At 40.1% G+C, this 17,955-nt stretch overlaps 1 protein-coding gene across 8 annotated transcripts in view; it reads left to right on the top strand.

The window, feature by feature from the left end:
- The window catches only part of EHBP1 (EH domain binding protein 1), a 292,232-nt gene that overhangs the window by 49,433 nt on the left and 224,844 nt on the right, over positions 1 to 17,955 (top strand). For 7 of the 8 annotated variants that reach the window (XM_053380363.1, XM_053380362.1, XM_053380361.1 and 4 more), the window contains exon 3: positions 15,249 to 15,306. The exons of the other annotated variant lie outside the window; for it this stretch is intronic. In XM_053380363.1, the coding sequence (XP_053236338.1) occupies positions 15,249 to 15,306 (58 nt within the window). The remainder of the gene's footprint in view (positions 1 to 15,248; positions 15,307 to 17,955) is intronic. 8 annotated transcript variants of the gene reach the window in all.

The following is a 17,955-nucleotide window of genomic DNA, read 5'->3' as shown; positions in this document are numbered from 1 at the left end:
CTTTCTTCCTCACATTCCCCTTAAGTTGGTCACAACTAAGCACATTTTTCAATAGGAGCTGAAGCAGTTATTCTTGCTTTATGTTTATTTTTTGCATACTTTTTACTTGTCATTGTCCATATAGTCAGCATTTGATGGCTCAGCCCTGAACTATGCTGGCAGCCAGTAGGAAGTATGGAGCCAGTAGGAGAATGCTGAATTAAAAAATTATTGAATGAAGCATTCCTGTGACTGTATGGCTAAGCAGGATCTTGACAGAGTTGGTCCTTTCTAGGCTACCTACAACTTTCCTTATGATAGGTTGTTTTTATGATAACAAAGTGCCTAGCTCAGTTCATTGAACATGAGACTCTTTGTCTCAGGGTTGCGGGTTTGAGCCCTACATTGGGTACAAAGATTCCTGCATTCCAGGGGGTGGATTAGATGACCATTAGAGTCCCTTCCAGTTCTAGGATACTATGAAAATGGTTGGAAGCAGTCAGTACTGGATGTCTATATTTTTCGTCAGTGAAAAATGTATAGTGAAAAGTATTATTACAGCTTTTGTTTATCTCGGATTGGCAATAGGCCCTCTTCAGGCCTGAAAAGTATGTAGAGGGATGGTTTGATGCGTATATTGCAGTACCACCAGACGCAGGCTGCCCACTCTTGACCTTTACATGTTTAGAGTGAAGTTCTGAAGGAGGCTTGTAAGTGTATTTGCCTGAAGGCGCTTACAAGCCTCCTCATAATCAGAAAATTGCCTTATGAGGGCTCCCAGATCATGAGGAGACTTGTAAGTGCTTTTAGGCAAATGAACTTGCAAGCTCTTTTCAGACCTTCATGCAAAACATGCAAAAGTCAGGAGTGCGGAGGGTGTATGTCCTCACAGGTCCAAGCTGAATGCATGGAGAGGCCTTATGAATATACTGTATTGAGTTACTTCATTTTCTTCCTTAAAAAAAAAAAATACTGACAGTTCAGAATTGGAAACTGCCAGAACTACTAAGGAAACCAGCAACTGCTAGCATAGCATTGTATTTAGTACAGCCCAGTTTGAAGTTGTGGTGAGTAGAGATTCTAAAGCAAAATAAATCCTGTACGCCTGGATAATGTAGGTGATTGTCAGCATCATCGTATTAAAAACGACCTGAAATAAGTGCCTTGGGGGACATCATGAAAAATATTGACTAAACATAGGGTGTTTAAATGTAGTGGCATTCATGTTTGACAGCTAACTTTTGTGGAGCCAGGGTTTTATGGAAGGAGCAAGGCTTCCTCTGAAAAATGAGACATGTTATTATTTTATTTAAAAACTGTATTCCAAACTAAAGTTCCAAGCAGAATTTAGAGGCAGTAAACTTTTTAGAGGAGTTTCTCAGTGAAAACTCAGTGATGCTGAAAAGCAAAGCACAGCAGTGAGCCAGTGACACACAAAATGAAATCTTATCTCCAAAATACCCTGACTTAATTCCTCAAGTAATTATTTTTATCCTTCAATAGGTGTGTCTGCCCGCTATTGTGCTGAAACATTGCTACATCTCATGTTAATTATACTCTTATGCTTGCTTCAGAAGGGCAATTTAGCAGAGTGCAGTAATTAATTCAACCCAAATCAAAGAGTAAAAAAATATGCAATTAGGTGCCAAAGTTACATACACAGACACTATTTCTTCTCTGAAGCATTTATGTTAGCAAACAGAAGGGGAATATTGAGACAGGCTGTGTGTAGTGGAGTAAAAAAATTGCTTGAGTTAAAAGACATTTTATTTCGTTTTGGTTTTAAATGTTTTAATTCTGCATAGGAGTGCTGGCTGGAGTTTAATGGGAGTCAGGTCTGGAGAAATGGGAGGGCTATGCTACACACTGTACAATTAATAGGTATACTTTACACATACAAAAAAAGATGCCTTCCTGGAACATGTATTACTTCTAACATATCAGCAAAGAAGCTACTAGCCTAACCTATGTAGTCTGTCAGCAGCTCAAAAGAAACAGGAAACAAAAGGAGTGAAAGCTCTTAGTTTACTAAAAGTTTCCCTTCCTCTTCACCTGGGGAAGGGATGAGTCTTACACTTCATAAGTGACCTGTTCCAGATTTTCGTATTCAGTCTAATCTTTTTGTGGAAGAGTAAAACTATTTTCATGTTTTAATAACACAGAGGATTGTAAAGTGTGATTGTGAAAACTGTTTGGAAACTTCACTTAATTTCATAGAATCATAGAATCATAGAATCATAGAGTTGGAAGAGACCACAAGGGCCATCGAGTCCAACCCCCTGCCAAGCAGGAAACACCATCAGAGCACTCCTGACATATGGTTGTCAAGCCTCTGCTTAAAGACCTCCAAAGAAGGAGACTCCACCACACTCCTTGGCAGCAAATTCCACTGTCGAACAGCTCTTACTGTCAGGAAGTTCTTCCTAATGTTTAGGTGGAATCTTCTTTCTTGTAGTTTGGATCCATTGCTCCGTGTCCGCTTCTCTGGAGCAGCAGAAAACAACCTTTCTCCCTCCTCTATGTGACATCCTTTTATATATTTGAACATGGCTATCATATCACCCCTTAACCTCCTCTTCTCCAGGCTAAACATGCCCAGCTCCCTTAGCCGTTCCTCATAAGGCATCGTTTCCAGGCCTTTGACCATTTTGGTTGCCCTCCTCTGGACACGTTCCAGTTTGTCAATGTCCTTCTTGAACTGTGGTGCCCAGAACTGGACACAGTACTCCAGGTGAGGTCTGACCAGAGCAGAATACAGTGGCACTATTACTTCCCTTGATCTAGATGCTATACTCCTATTGATGCAGCCCAGAATTGCATTGGCTTTTTTAGCTGCCGCGTCACACTGTTGGCTCATGTCAAGTTTGTGGTCAACCAAGACTCCTAGATCCTTTTCACATGTAGTGCTCTCAAGCCAGGTGTCACCCATCTTGTATTTGTGCCTCTCATTTTTTTTGCCCAAGTGCAATACTTTACATTTCTCCCTGTTAAAATTCATCTTGTTTGTTTTGGCCCAGTTCTCTAATCTGTCAAGGTCGTTTTGAAGTGTGATCCTGTCCTCTGGGGTGTTAGCCACCCCTCCCAGTTTGGTGTCATCTGCAAATTTGATCAGGATGCCCTTGAGTCCATCATCCAAGTCGTTGATAAAGATGTTGAATAAGACCGGGCCCAAGACAGAACCCTGTGGCACCCCACTAGTCACTCTTCTCCAGGATGAAGAGGAACCATTGATGAGCACCCTTTGGGTTCGGTCAGTCAGCCAGTTACAAATCCACTGAGTGGTAGCATAGTCAAGACCGCATTTTACCAGCTTCTTTACAAGAATATCATGGGGCACCTTGTCAAATGCCTTGCTGAAATCAAGGTAGGCTACATCCACTGCGTTCCCTTCATCTACCAGGCTTGTAATTCTGTCAAAAAACGAGATCAGGTTAGTCTGACATGACTTATTTTTCAGAAATCCATGCTGACTATTGGTGATCACAGCATTCCTTTCCAGGTGCTCACAGATTGTTTGCTTAATGATCTGCTCCAGAATCTTCCCTGGTATTGATGTCAGACTGACTGGGCGGTAATTATTTGGGTCCTCTCTTTTCCCCTTTTTGAAAATAGGGACAACATTTGCCCTCCTCCAGTCTGCCGGGACTTCGCCTGTTCTCCAGGAATTCTCAAAGATGACTGCCAGTGGTTCTGAGATCACATCTGCCAGTTCTTTTAATACTCTTGGATGCAGTTCATCTGGCCCTGGAGACTTGAATACATCTAGACTAGCCAAGTATTCTTGTACTATCTCCTTAGTTATTCTGGGCTGTGTTTCCTCTGCTGAATCATTTGCTCCAAATTCTTCAGGTCGGGCATTGTTTTCTTTATCGGAGAAGACTGAGGCAAAGAAGGCATTGAGGAGTTCAGCCCTTTCTGTGTCCCCTGTTTGCATTTCACCATCTTCTCCTCTGAGTGACCCCACTGTTTCTTTGTTCTTCCTTTTGCTACGAACATACCCATAAAAGCCTTTTTTGTTGCTTTTAACCTCTCTAGCAAGCCTGAGTTCATTCTGTGCTTTAGCTTTTCTGACTTTGTGTCTACACGTGCTGGCTATTTGTTTGAATTCCTCTTTGGTGGTTTCCCCCCTTTTCCATTTTTTGTACACATCCTTTTTTAATCTTAACTCAGTTAAAAGTTCTTTAGATAGCCACCCTGGCTTCTTTAGGCACCTTCCATGTTTCCGTCTCAATGGTATTGCCTGAAGTTGTGCTTTTACTATCTCCCTCTTAACAAACTCCCAGCCATCATGAACTCCCTTTCCTTTTAGTATTACTGTCCATGGGATCTCACCCAGCACTTCCCTAAGTTTTATGAAGTCGGCTTTCTTAAAGTCGAGAAATTGAGTCCTAGTATGCTTGGCTGCTCCTTTCCGCTGTATAGTAAACTTCAGAAGAGCATGATCACTCGCGCCTAATGATCCTTCCACTTCTACCCCACTAACCAGGTCATCAACATTGGTTAGGACCAGATCTAAAATGGCTGTTCCTCTTGTAGCTTCTCCCACTTTCTGGACAATGAAGTTGTCTGCAAGGCCAGTGAGGAATCTGTTTGACCTTATGCTCTTGGCTGAGTTTGACATCCAACAAATATCCGGGTAATTGAAGTCCCCCATTACTACTATCTCCCTTCCTTTTGCATGCTTGGCCATCTGTTCCAGGAAGGCATCATCTATGTCCTCCGTTTGGCTTGGGGATCTATAGTAAACTCCCACAATGAGGTCACTGTTATTCTTCTCTCCCTTAATTTTGACCCAAATGCTCTCACTTTGGCTTTGAGGTTCTAAATCTTGGATCTCTTCACAGGTATACACATCCCTGACATATAACGCCACTCCTCCTCCTTTCTTGTCTGGTCTGTTTCTCTGAAATAGATTGTATCCCTCCATTATTACATTCCAATCGTGGGACTTATCCCACCAGGTTTCAGTGATGCCTATTATGTCATATTTAGTTTGCTGTACCAAGAGCTCAAGCTCATCTTGTTTATTTCCCATACTTTGTGCATTAGTGTACAGACATTGAAGTCCATTAATCATTCCCCCGTGTCTCTTATTTAAGGATTTTTTCCTCCCACCACTAGGTCTGCGTGCTGTTTGCTCCATTCGGTCTATGACATTTGGATGATCATCTTCATCAATTGATAGACTCCTACCTTCAGGAGCACTGTCTCCCTCCCCCACATTAGTCAGTTTAAAGCCCTCCTGATGAGGTTTCTGAGATTTTTTGCAAAAACATTCCTACCAACCGTTGTGAGGTGCAGCCCATCGCTTGCCAGAAGTCCATCTTCAAGAAACTGCATTCCGTGATCTAAGAATCCAAACCGTTCCTGTTTACACCATTTGCGAAGCCAGTTGTTCACTTCCACTATTTTTCCCTCTCTCCCTGGGCCACGTCGTTCAACTGGGAGGACAGATGAGATGACAATTTGTGCATTTAATTGCTTCAATTTCCTGCCCAGAGCCTCGTAATCTCTTTTGATCTTCTGGAGGCTATTGCTTGCAGTGTCATTGGTTCCCACATGAACCAAGAGGAAGGGGTATTTGTCAGTGGGTTTTATGATTCCTTGCAGTCGTTCAGTTACATCTTGGATCTTAGCCCCGGGGAGACAGCACACTTCCCAAGACATCTTGTCAGGCCCACAGATCACTGCTTCTGTTCCCCTCAGTAGGGAATCCCCTATCACCACTACACGCCTCCTCTTAGGTCTGGTCGGGGTTCTTCCGTGAGCTGTCCGTTCCAAGGTCGCCTGCACATTCCCTGAAGACTGCCTTTGCTGCTCGTCTTCATATACCTGATCGACTGTAATGAGGGAGAGATCCTCAAATGGAGTCTGCTCTTCGTCTTCCATGCTAGGGGAAAGGACCTCAAAGCGATTGCGTATTTCTAAACAATCAGAGCGAACCCTGGGCCTCCTACTTCTTTGAGTCACGTTTCTCCATATATCTGGCTCCTGTGTTGGTGAACTAGCCTCCTTCTCAGGGGAGTCCCCTGTCTCCTCCTTGGTGGAGACGGTGTGCTCTGTTGCTTCCAAGAAGAGCTCCAGCTCTCTAATTCTTTGGAGCGTAGCTACACGTTCCTCCAGTTGCTGGACTTTGTCTTTTAAGAGGGCAATCAACATGCAATTGCTGCAGGTAAAGCTGCCTGCAACCTTTGAAATACAGCCACTTGGCTGAATTTGAAATACAGCCACTTGGCTGTTAACTAGCACCAGATGATTTGCATCCTTCATTTCTAATATTGAAATAACTTCATTGGCATTTGCTCTGAGCACAGTTCAAAGTGCCTGGTGCCTACCTTTTTAAAACCTTATGATGCTTAGAAGGACCCCAGGGTACCTGAAGGAATGCCTGCTTCATGATAAGCTGCCCATGTATTGAGTTCATCTTTGGAGGCTGTCCTTGAGGTACTCCAACCACCCAGAGTAAGGTGGAAGGTGATGACAAGAGGAAAAACCATTTCTTTAAAAAAAGAAAAAAGAAAACAGTGTTTCTGTTTTCCACCAGTAGAGGCCTTTATACAGGTTAGTTACAAACAGTTTGAAACACTACTGTGGTACCTCTGGTTACAAACTTAATTTGTTCTGGAGGTCTGTTCTTAACCTGAGGTACCACTTTAGCTAATGGGGCCTCCTGCTGCTGCTGCGCCACCGGCGTGTGATTTCTGTTCTCATCCTGAGGCAAAGTTCTTCACTGGAGAGCCAGTGTGGTGTAGTGGTTAAGAGGGGTAGTCTTGTAATCCGGGGAACCGGGTTCACGTCTCCGCTCCTCCACATGCAGCTGCTGGGTGACCTTGGGCCAGTCCCACTTCTCTGAAGTCTCTCAGCCCCACTCACCTCACAGAGTGTTTGTTGTGGGGGAGGAAGGGAAAGGAGAATGTTAGCCGCTTTGAGACTCCTTAAAGGGAGTGAAAGGCGGGATATCAAACCCAAACTCTTCTTCTTCTTAACTCAAGGTAATATTTCTGGGTTAGCAGAGTCTGTAACCTGAAGCGTCTGTAACCCAAGGTGTTTGTAAACCCGAGGTACCACTGTATTGTTATAGGCACTCTGGGTTTGCGGGGTAAACTTTTATTATTTACATAGTACAGTCGTACCTTGGAAGTCGAACAGCTTAGTTCCCAAACGTTTTGGCTCCCGAACGTCGCAAACATGAAAGTGACTGTTCTGGTTTGTGAACTATTTTTGGAAGCCGAACGTCTGACGGGGCTTCCGCGGCTTCCAATTGGCTGCAGGAGCTTCCTGCAGCCAATCAGAAGCTGCACTTTGGTTTTTGAATGTTTTGGAAGTCGAACAGACTTCCGGAACGGATTCCATTCGACTTCCAAGGTACGACTGTATATAAGTGGAGTTTTAGTGTCAGTGTCTTCTGGATCTTATTGTTGCTGGCTGAGCTAGAGATCAGAGAGCTAAGGCTGTTGGTTGCAGTTGATTGGTTGCAGTGTGGTTTGCATGTGTGTAGGGGGACATTGCTGGGTTAAGTTAGCCATATTGATTTGGATGTTGTGGGGGGCGGGATCAGTCATTGTCTTGTTGGACTATATCTTTGTTCTTCTGAAAGCAAACCTTTCTAACAGGCAACAGTGACTTACAGGTTTAACATTGGAGGAACTTTCCCAGGTACTGTGGTGAAATACTGGTTCCTTAACCTTCTGTTTTTGAACTCCTGAAAAAGTCTGTTTCTGTGTGTCATTTACCACAGTTTCAAATACTGTACTGGGTGCATTCACATATTTCAGCTGCTGCTCACACATTTCATGGGAAAGCACCCAACTGTGAGCTGTGAAGCAATGAGGCAACCAAGTGGAGTATATGCATATGTGAATTAGCCCTGTAAGTGAAATGATTGACTTGAGAGTTTGAATAACAGTTATGTGCCTGTGGCTAATTCTCAAGGTGGATTGTTTGTTGTATTTTCAGAAACTGAAAAAGAAAGTTTTTTCTCAAAAGGAACTGATTCTCATATTTGTTTTAACTGATTTTAATACTGTATTGTGTTTTTATTTAATTGTAAATTGCCCTGGGACCTTATGGTGAAGGTACGGTAACTGTTGTCTGTTGGCAACTTTGTTATTGTTGAGTTTGAGACAGAAATTAAAAAGGAAATTGGTTGGCAATATGATGTTCATCAATATGATGAAATTTAATTCTTTTAAAAAAAAGAGCCATTCCTGATGTTTGTCTTACCTGCAAATGATGTTAAAAGTTGCATTGTGGGGAAGGGGTGCTTACACTTGGCTGTGGCTGAGCTGCTTCTTCTTGACCTGACAAAGTATTGTAGGAATTACAACCTGCAACTTGTGAATGGACATTTAAGTGTCATATCCACAGGGTCTTGCTTTGGAGGCATTTATTTGTGTCTGTCAGTGAACCGTCACATGTTATGTTGGCCATAGGTCATTTGCCAGAAAACCCTTTTCCTTAAACTTCCAATAAACATTACCGCAACACTTGTTTGCCACTTGTCCTTTAGCTCTGTACGTATATTGCCGTATATGGATTTCTTTTTTTAAAAAAAAAAAATTAAAAACACATAAAGTTCACAATACCTATTTTTCAATAACATATTTCCCTGACCTCCTCATACCTCCCTTTCTTGTATTCCAGTTCAAATTGTTAATTCAGCAAATCCTTATCCATAATTTTTAACCTATTTCTATACTTAATTTAACATATTATTATTTTACTTTTTCTCTTTCATCCATTTCCTCAATTTATTTTTGCTAACCATTTAATTTAGTTCATTTTAAAAAACCAATTTTACCTTATCCAAACTTAAACATCAATACTTATACATCAATACACATTCTTAAAACATTCTTTCTAAAGTCGACCCAAATTCCCTTCCACGAATTTCCCAATTTTCATACACATTACAAAAACAAAATAAAAACAAAACACATTATAATTATGTACCCTTTGGATTCCCAAACCCCACCCCCCCTTTCCCGGTTTCAGTCCCCAACAAGTGTCCATCAGTCTTAATCTAGTATTAGCCTGGAGATCTCACATCCGAGGCTCTTAATTCTCTCTCAATTCCTCTCTGCCGGTTTTTTTGATTGTCCTTAAAATTAAACACCAAATCTCGGAGAAGCTCTGGCCCTTCAGGATCCATGTTTCTTCCAACCAGTCCTCCATACTTAAAAGTGGAGCCCAAATCTTGTTTCTTACTCCATTCAAGTCCAAATGTCCCCGAGGCTCCAACCTCCACCTTAAGCAAATTTGTAATCCTTAGGTCTTCAGATCTCCACATAAGGAGATCTCGCCTTTTTTCAATCTCCAATTCAGGCCAGATTTTCCACATCAAGTTCTTATTTTCCTTCACTACCATCATGTCAGACCTCAAGTCCTCCTTCATCATCTGCAGAATTACAGCTCCTCCTTCCTTTTCTTCGGGGACAACATATGTCTCCTTCTCCAAATTCTCAAAGTTGTCAAATTTCTCTTTCTGTTCAGTTGAATAAACTTCCTGATTCAAATCCTTATCAGATTCAATGATATTGTTTACAGTTGAGTCCAGAGTTGTAACATTTATAGCCAAAACATCAATTTGGCCTTGTAACTTTCCCCAGAGAACAAAGACTCTGTCCAATTCAGCCTGAATTCTCCCCCTTCCAGCCATTCTTGTAATGTCCCAAAACCCCCTCTAGAGGGATTTTGGTTTCTTAATATTCATTCCAGTTCAAATCCAAAAATCCAGTTAGTTTGTATCAGTTATTCTTTGTTTTCAACAAATTGTAACAAAATTGTAACAGATATAACCAGCAGAAGCAACAGAAACAAAGTTCTCTTTTTCCGTCTTGACAGCTAATTTGACAGCTGTCAAACTCTTTAGTACCTCATCAACAGGCTCTCTCGCGGAACACTGCCGGGTCCGGGAGGGTGACACTTCAGCTCCCAAAATTAGCTCTTTTATCCTCCAGCAAGATTTCTTATACTGCCAAACCGTGAAATTAAAGTCTTTTACCAAAGAAGGAAAAAAGAGGTTCTCTCGACCTTAGTTAGCAGGTCCTTGCTTTAACTTGTTTACAAGACGGGGAGGCAGACTTCCTTTTTACACCTTCCCCGATCGTGCCTAATTCTTAAAAAAAAAATTCTTTACAGTTCCAATTTCCGTAATACTCACGGGTTGTTACTTTTAGAATCCAATTGTTCACAAGAAGAAGTCAGCGCTCTCCGACCATGGCAATGCGGCTTCACTCCGCAAGAGAAGCAGTCGACTCTCAGCACCGCGCCGCTCACCCCGTCCCCCGTTCTGAAGCCTTTAAAAAGGCTCCTTCGCAGGTCGGGGGGCGCAAATGGTGCCCGCCGAGTCACCAGGTTCACAGGCTTCACCGCCTGTGATTTTTGAGGGTCCCCGCGTCGCCACAGCGGCCAGACCCAATCCTGTGGAGCCAATTCCCTCCGGAGCTCAGAGGGAATCCACCATTAGTCGATGGCGCTAACCCGGAAGTCCCGTATATGGATTTCTTTTACCATACTTTTAGAATAAACAGTTACCTAAGTTACAGTCTAGTTACAGTCTAAGCAGATAGGCACACTGTAATTAAAGAATAAAAGATTCTGTTCTAAAGGCCTAGAGAGGCATGGTTTATGACCATTTAGCTATAAACCCACACTAGAAGGGGAATGGGGAGGAAGGAAAAGTATACTTGTCCTTAAGCAAAGTGTAAGTGTTCAGAGTCCTAGGGAGTGCTGGATAGGTTCTGTGCTGTTGGAGCTATGAGAGCCCACTAGCCTTTGACTCTAATGGGGTTTTTTAATACATTCTTGCCAAGTCATGCCAATGTATAGAGGAGGTGACTGTAAAATGAGTGATTCCTACAATTTCCGTAACTCCTTTCAGAATAGTGAGAAATGGTTAAAACTGGCCATCCTGTTTGCTTAACAGAAGGTTAAATATTTTGATAGTGAGCAGTTATGTAAACCTAGGCATCTCTGTCTGCAATCTGCCTTTAAATCACCTCACCATTGTGTGGATGGATCACATGGAGGAGCTGAGTATCCTGCCCTTAGCAATCCTGCATGTTAATCTTTAGGTCAGATGTGTGTGAACTCAGGATATTCCTGAATGCTTTTCAGCAGGTGATTGGGATCAGGCTTGTTTCCTGGTTCATGGAGGGTTTTGTGTCATACTATAGTTGTGTCAATCTTATACCTGTGCCATGATCTACAGAGCTAATCCATATCATAAATTCAGATTCACACACCCTTCCTCACAATTCCCCATGTTGTTGGATTCATGTTCCTACATGTTATCTAACACTCCTTTGGTATTGGAATCTTTTGCGTTCTTCTAGGATATGCAGAGTCCGTGCTTGTCTCACCATCCACCACATCATGCAAATTATAGTTATAAGGATCTCATCATGGCCAATTAGTATCACCACAATGGGGTGAATCGTTTTTGTTAAAGATCCTTAAACAACTTGGCCTCCATTCAGACAATGAATTCTATCAGTTATTGGTTCCAATTTTTCTAATTGTAGCTATTTCAGTAATAATCTGTTTTTCATTGTGTTCCTCTAAAGTTGTCTGTTCTCCTAAACTCTTAACCACTTCTAATTGTTTTTGGAATGTAGGGTGTAATAAACCAGAAGCTTTTCTTTTAGGAATACTAGGTGTGGAGAAGCCCAATGACCAGAAAAAAGTGTTTATTTATACAACCACAGCTGCCTGGATGATGCTGGCACAGAAATGGAAGGAAGATATAGTTCCAACCAAGGAAGAGTCGCAGATTAGACTAATGGACTATGCTGAAATGGCAAAACTCACTGGAAGTGTCAGACACTAGGAAGAAACAACTTTTAATAAAGAATGGGGGAATTATGTAAACTATCTGAAAAATTATTGTAAACAATGAAGTTCATTAGTAGGATTATCTTAAAACTGTAGTTAAAACTATTAACTAAGAAATAGTGAGGGAGTAATTAAAAAATGAGATATTTGTATTTGATGTTTGTATGTTATAAAAATTAAACTGAATAATAAAATGTATTTTAAAAAAGTACGTAAATGAAAAGCAATCAAGGTGTGTCTCAAAGCTTTGATTATCACATTTAAAAACTCTAACATGATTATCCTTTTCTATTAATTGTTTCTATGTAGAAAGTAATGCAGTTATAACTTGTGACATACTTGCAGCCCTGTTTAATGCTTTAGAGATGGGTTCTGTAAGTTCTTTGGACTGTCATGTAATATAGTTTATTAGCTAATATATTTCCAGTGTCCAAAAAAATGATACTCCAGTTCTTTGGTTCCATAAGTAAGTACATTGTTTCCAAGTCTGTTGGCTTGTTTTTAGGTAAGGCACACACTGTGGAAACTCTGTAGAAATATTTAATTACCGTAATTCAATGAGACCAAGACTTCTTTTATAGAATTTAGACTGTAAAATGTTTCAATTTAAGCACATGGGGTCCCACAACTGGATATTCCATATACCTTAAAGCCACTGCCTTCCAAATTAGAGGAACAATTTGTTTACTAACTTTACTCATTGTTCGCATTACACTATATTTTTTCAATTATGGAGTCATAGCCTATTGATTTAAATGGAATATTCCCATTTTCAAATCACAGTATGTTCCCTTTAAGGAGATTTGTTAACAAACCCCAAATGTTCTTCAAATTAGAAATAGTTCTTGAATACTCTTATAACTGCAGAAACCATTATGTTATTGCAAGAGAGTTGATTAAATTAAGTGCTTTTCTAGTTCTTGAATGCGAGAAACACCATGATCATAACTAACTGCTTTTTCGGATCCTGTATTTTGATTACAAGTATTTCTGCAGCAGCAGTGGCCCTAAGCTTGTCTGTGCAATTTTTAATGATTCCTCTGCTTCCTGAGCAAGTTTTATTGCCTTCTCCTTTTCAACTTCCATATTTTCAAAGAAGACGACCATCTTACCTTCTGTAGGTTTTAACTTTTCACTCCCCAGTTCCTGCTCTAATGTTACTGTCTGTTGTTCTAAACTAAAATAAGTCTCTTCCCAATCTTCAATCACCTCAGTTTTTCTTCTGTTTTTTTACTCCATTTAAAGCCTTTTGGAAACTATGGGAAACATAAAGGAAACCCCATAACATACAATATTCTTTCTGCATTTTTGATGGTCTAAACTCTTATGCAACAAGAGTTAAATGCTTCCTCCAAATCTTTTAATGGATTGTCAGAGTCAAAGCATTTCCCATCCCATACACATGGACCCCTTTTTCAGTAAAGCTCTCTAAAGGTGTCAAATCCATCCTTCCTAAGGAACTTTTAGCTACACTTTCTTCACCGTTGGGATGCTTAGACATAGTTTATTCTCTCTAGCCACAAAAAAATCTTGCATGCTGCTTTAGACATACTTCTGGTAAACCATTTTTCCTTGTGCATGTGCTTTCACCACCTTATAAATTAAGCTTTTAATCTCTGCTCCCCTAAGGAGCAGACTGATATAAGCCTTACTTATTTTTTGTCTATAATAGAAGTCAGATCTGCTTTTTACCATATGTCAGCCAGATAAGTTTGGTCACATTTACAACATGTGGTTTTCTGCTGTAAACATTTATCTATACCCTAAGCCCAAAATTATAAATGGGCTCTGGTTGCTCTCCTTTATTTACAGGGTTTTTAGGAGGTAGAGATTTTTCTGCTTGACCAAACTTTCCTTCTTTATGCAATCTGACAAATGGTGAAAAATCCCTACCTTGTAACTCTAATGGTCATAACAACATTTACTAAACCTTTTTTCCCCCATTACACATCTTCCTGTTTAACAGAACTCAGATTTGCCTCTATTCCTGCCTAAATAAATCTCCTGACACGTGGTTCTTTGTTTTATTCTGGACTGGCGATCCTAAAATATCTTTTAAATGCCAGGTGGGGTGACCCAGTCATTTTTAGAGGCAGTGCTCAAGCAGTACAGTCAATATTCAATATCCCAACAATACAATTAAGATTCAAAAAGAGAAAGAGGAATGGAAAAAGTTTTGGATATACTCAATGCCTAGTCTGCTGTCCCAAACAGCTTCCCAGGAATACAATTAGCCATTTAGCATTTCCAAGGAAATTGCAAATTCTGACCTTATGCCCTATAAATTATCTGGCCCTATGCCCTAAATCCTGGCCTTGTGCCCTTGTTGGTCCAGTGACCCAAGAAAAAAATTAAAATAAGGGTGTTGGGGCACTCACATAAACCAAAAGCTCTCTGGAGCGAAACGACTAACACAAACAAAAAAGAAGAAGAAGAGGGAAATACTCACACTCCAAACTCACTACACACTCTCCATGTGGTCTTAAACCACCCTTGCAAACTGCTGTTCTCCACCTATTTGTTACAAGTGTGTACCTTCTGCCAGCACTCATGTATGTTCATATACACACTGCTGAGAGGTTTAGGATCTTTTGCTAGAGTTATGATATATGCTTGTTATGGATGAAGTTTTTTCTTTGCATACCACTGGTAGTTTGTTTAGAGCAGGCATGGCCAAACTTGGCCCTTCAGCTGTTTTGGGACTACAGTTCCCATCAACCCTGACCACTGGTTCTGTTAGCTAGGGATGATGGGAGTTGTACAGTGGTACCTCTGGTTACGTACTTAATTCGTTCCAGAGGTCCATTCTTAACCTGAAACTGTTCTCATCCTGAAGCAAAGTTCTTAACCCAAGGTACTATTTCTGGGCTAGTGGAGTGTGTAACCTGAAGTGTATGTAACCTGAAGCGTATGTAACCCGAGGTACCACTGTAGTCCCAAAACAGCTGGAGGGCTAAGTTTGGCCATGCCTGGTTTAGAGGAAATAAGCCACAATCCCAGGTTCTCAAGCAACAAGAAGTCTGGAAATAGCAAAGTGCTTGTTAAATGTCATTTAACATTGCATGCAAACCAGGCCCACCTGATAGCATTTCAAATTGTACCACTTGCATCTGTGTCATCCAAATAAAATGCCTCTGAAAATTGGTTTTCAATCTATCCATCTATGTATTTTACTGGATACTTGGTGTGTGTGTGTGCATGTGTACATTTATATGTAGATAATTAGTTTGAAAAACCTATGATTTTTTGAACTGGAGAGTTTTGAAATAGCTCAACGGAGTTGACATGAGAAGGTAATTGATGAATTGTAGTCTCTTTCATATGAAGGAGTGGTACAAGAGAAAGCACTGTTCTTTTATCACGTCATAAATCAATCAATCAATCAATAAATCTAGAAAAATTAATGGTGGGTGTCTTTTTTTCCTCCTCAACAGGCAACCTGATAAATTGGTAGTGGTTTGGACAAGAAGAAGTCGAAGGAAATCTTCTAAGGTTAGTTTAGTTTAGTTGAATAAGGGAAACAAAAGTTGAAATAAGTTAGTTGATTATTGTTTTGCCTTAAGACAGGAGAAAGATAACTGATTTTTACAAATACACCTAAGTTGTTCTCTGTTTTTTCTTGTTAATACCCTGATTAGTATTACTAGTTACTGAGGTTGCATCGATGCATGCATAAGCTCAGCACCTGTCATTGTGAAGATCAATAGTACTGGTAATTGATAGTAGTCAATTGATGTATTCAATATTTATCCTGCCTTCCCTCCAAGATGGTCAGAGTGCAAGGTTCCTTATCTAAAGTGCTAGTATAAGAAAATATTAAATGGTCATGGTTGCATATTTTTATTACTTGAATTGGTTTTCTGGGTGGGAAAATGGCCCTCATCCAGCATGTTAACCACATACACTAACTTGCTTTATTCTCAAATTATTTATACATTTAAAGGATAGATTCAAGTTGTTCAAGTTGGTCATCATTGGTGTATTAATGCAAAACTTTATTTACTTCCAAGAGCTCCCAGCTAATATGTCCGTAGTAAATGAATAATAACCATAATAATAATTTCATACTAGTGTAGAAGAGTAGCCATTGTGCGATAAGGAGCAAAATGTACAAAATTAAATTACATTTGAACACCTATTATATGCTAGCTCCTTTGTGATCCTATTTCCACATTATCATTATTTATGTGGAAATAATTTGAATTAGCTAAGTTGCTTTGAAGAGGTTGGTTAAAATTAAATTAATTTAAATTCAAGCAGTCACTTAAATTCCCCAATCCAGCTGAGGAAATCTGTACACATAAGCAGGTTTCTGCACATACATAACTGGTGGATCAGGAAACAAATCTGATGTGCATCAGAATGTGGAAGCTGTCTCTCAGCTTTGCATTTCCTTCATAAGATGTGTCTTTGAAAGTGCATCCCTATTCCCATTCTGCTGTTTATAGTCTAGCCACATAATATGTTCAGCACTACTGTCCTCCAGCTATCCTAGATTTTCAGGCAGCTATGGACTGACATACAGATGCTCTGAGTAGTCCATTATTCCAGCACCACGCTTGGAAGCCGCAGGAGTCCCTTCTCCTCAGAATTATACCTGCTATGCAGTGGACATGGTTTCTAGACATCAGATTTCATCCTTAGGTGTTCCTAATTTACATAGGCAGATCCATGTATTGATGGTGACTTTGTTTTTCAAGTGTCTGACTTTCTACAAGAGCCGGAATAGTTCTGCTGCACTGGCATATCAGTTAAGGAGATTTTAACTTGGGGCATTTGGATAGCATTTCTAAAATGATACAAACTCCTTGCCATCAAGTTCTGGGCCTATATAACATTGGTGATTCTACTTGATTTAAGATGTTTGTCTCTAGAACTGTAGAGACAGTTGCATTATGCATTCAAATCATTATGCATGTTATTAGTTTCTTTTAATTGCATTCTTGGAAGCAGATCAAATGACAAATTATTTTATATTAGGGTGATATTTGTGTCCCAAGGATTACGTAAATCTTTGGCAGCCTGTGCCCTTGGCTTTCGTATATTCATCTCCTATGAGAATGGAATGATCCTGGGAGGGGAGGAGAACATTTCAGTATTATATCTGATGGACTGAAAAGGAAAATCAGAGAAAAATTGACAGAATAAAAGTATATATAATAGAAAAATCATAGAATCAGGCTGTGTCTCTCTCACTTTTATAAACAAGTGTATTTTCCAAAAGTTTAGCCTGGATTCTCCTCATCACTGTTTTCCATTATAAACAGGGGAGCCAATGTGATGACATCCATATGCTCATGGACTAAAACTCCCTTCAGCCGTAACTAGCATGGCCAGTGGTTAGGGATGTTTGTAGCCTATCAACTTCTGGATGGTACCACACTGGCTATCAGTGAAGTCGAATGCAATAAAGATAGCTTGCTGTGGCCCTGAGCTTTTGAATAACGCCTACATATTTATATTACCTTTTTGGTAAGACTGTTGTATGAATTTTTGTTTTAAAGAAGAGTCCATATGTAGGACAATTAAAACAATTAGTAAATATTGAGGCTTGCTCATATCAGTTATGGTCAGCAGAGGCAAATCCCTAAATGTGCTAAAACTTTGATAGGAAAATGGTACCTTTTGGGTTGCATAGAAAAATAGACCAAGATGCTTATGTGTGGCCGCTCTGCTCTCTGACATTTCAGATCTTAGCCCCAGTGCAGTGCAATTACAGAGCCCTCTAGAAAGCTTTGTACCTTAAATCCTTTCCTTCAGTCTATCTCAGCCTGGGCCAAAGGATACAAAATGTACTATCCATTTAGTGATGATGAGATTATACATAATGTTTTATTAATTGCAAAGTAGCAATAGAGTAATAACGTTTTAAGGGTCAGTTGAAAGTTTCAAAGCAGTTAGCTACCTTTTTTAATTTTGTGACTTTCAAGTTCGTCTAGTGAAGATGTTATTCTACTGTTGATATGGATTTTTTTTTCCTAATTAAAAAAAATAGATTTTTTTTTTAAAAAAAGGAAGCCAAATTGGTTGCAGTTTGCTAATCTTATTTTTTTATATCAAGTATTTGAGAGTTGCCTTGCTGAATCAGAACAAATGAAAATCTTGTTCAGCACTGTGTCTTCAGCAGTGATCTCTGTTGTT

The sequence above is a fragment of the Podarcis raffonei genome, chromosome 3 (assembly GCF_027172205.1).
Source record: "Podarcis raffonei isolate rPodRaf1 chromosome 3, rPodRaf1.pri, whole genome shotgun sequence".
Lineage (NCBI taxonomy): Eukaryota > Metazoa > Chordata > Lepidosauria > Squamata > Lacertidae > Podarcis > Podarcis raffonei.
This window is presented reverse-complemented; position numbering and strand designations above follow the sequence as displayed.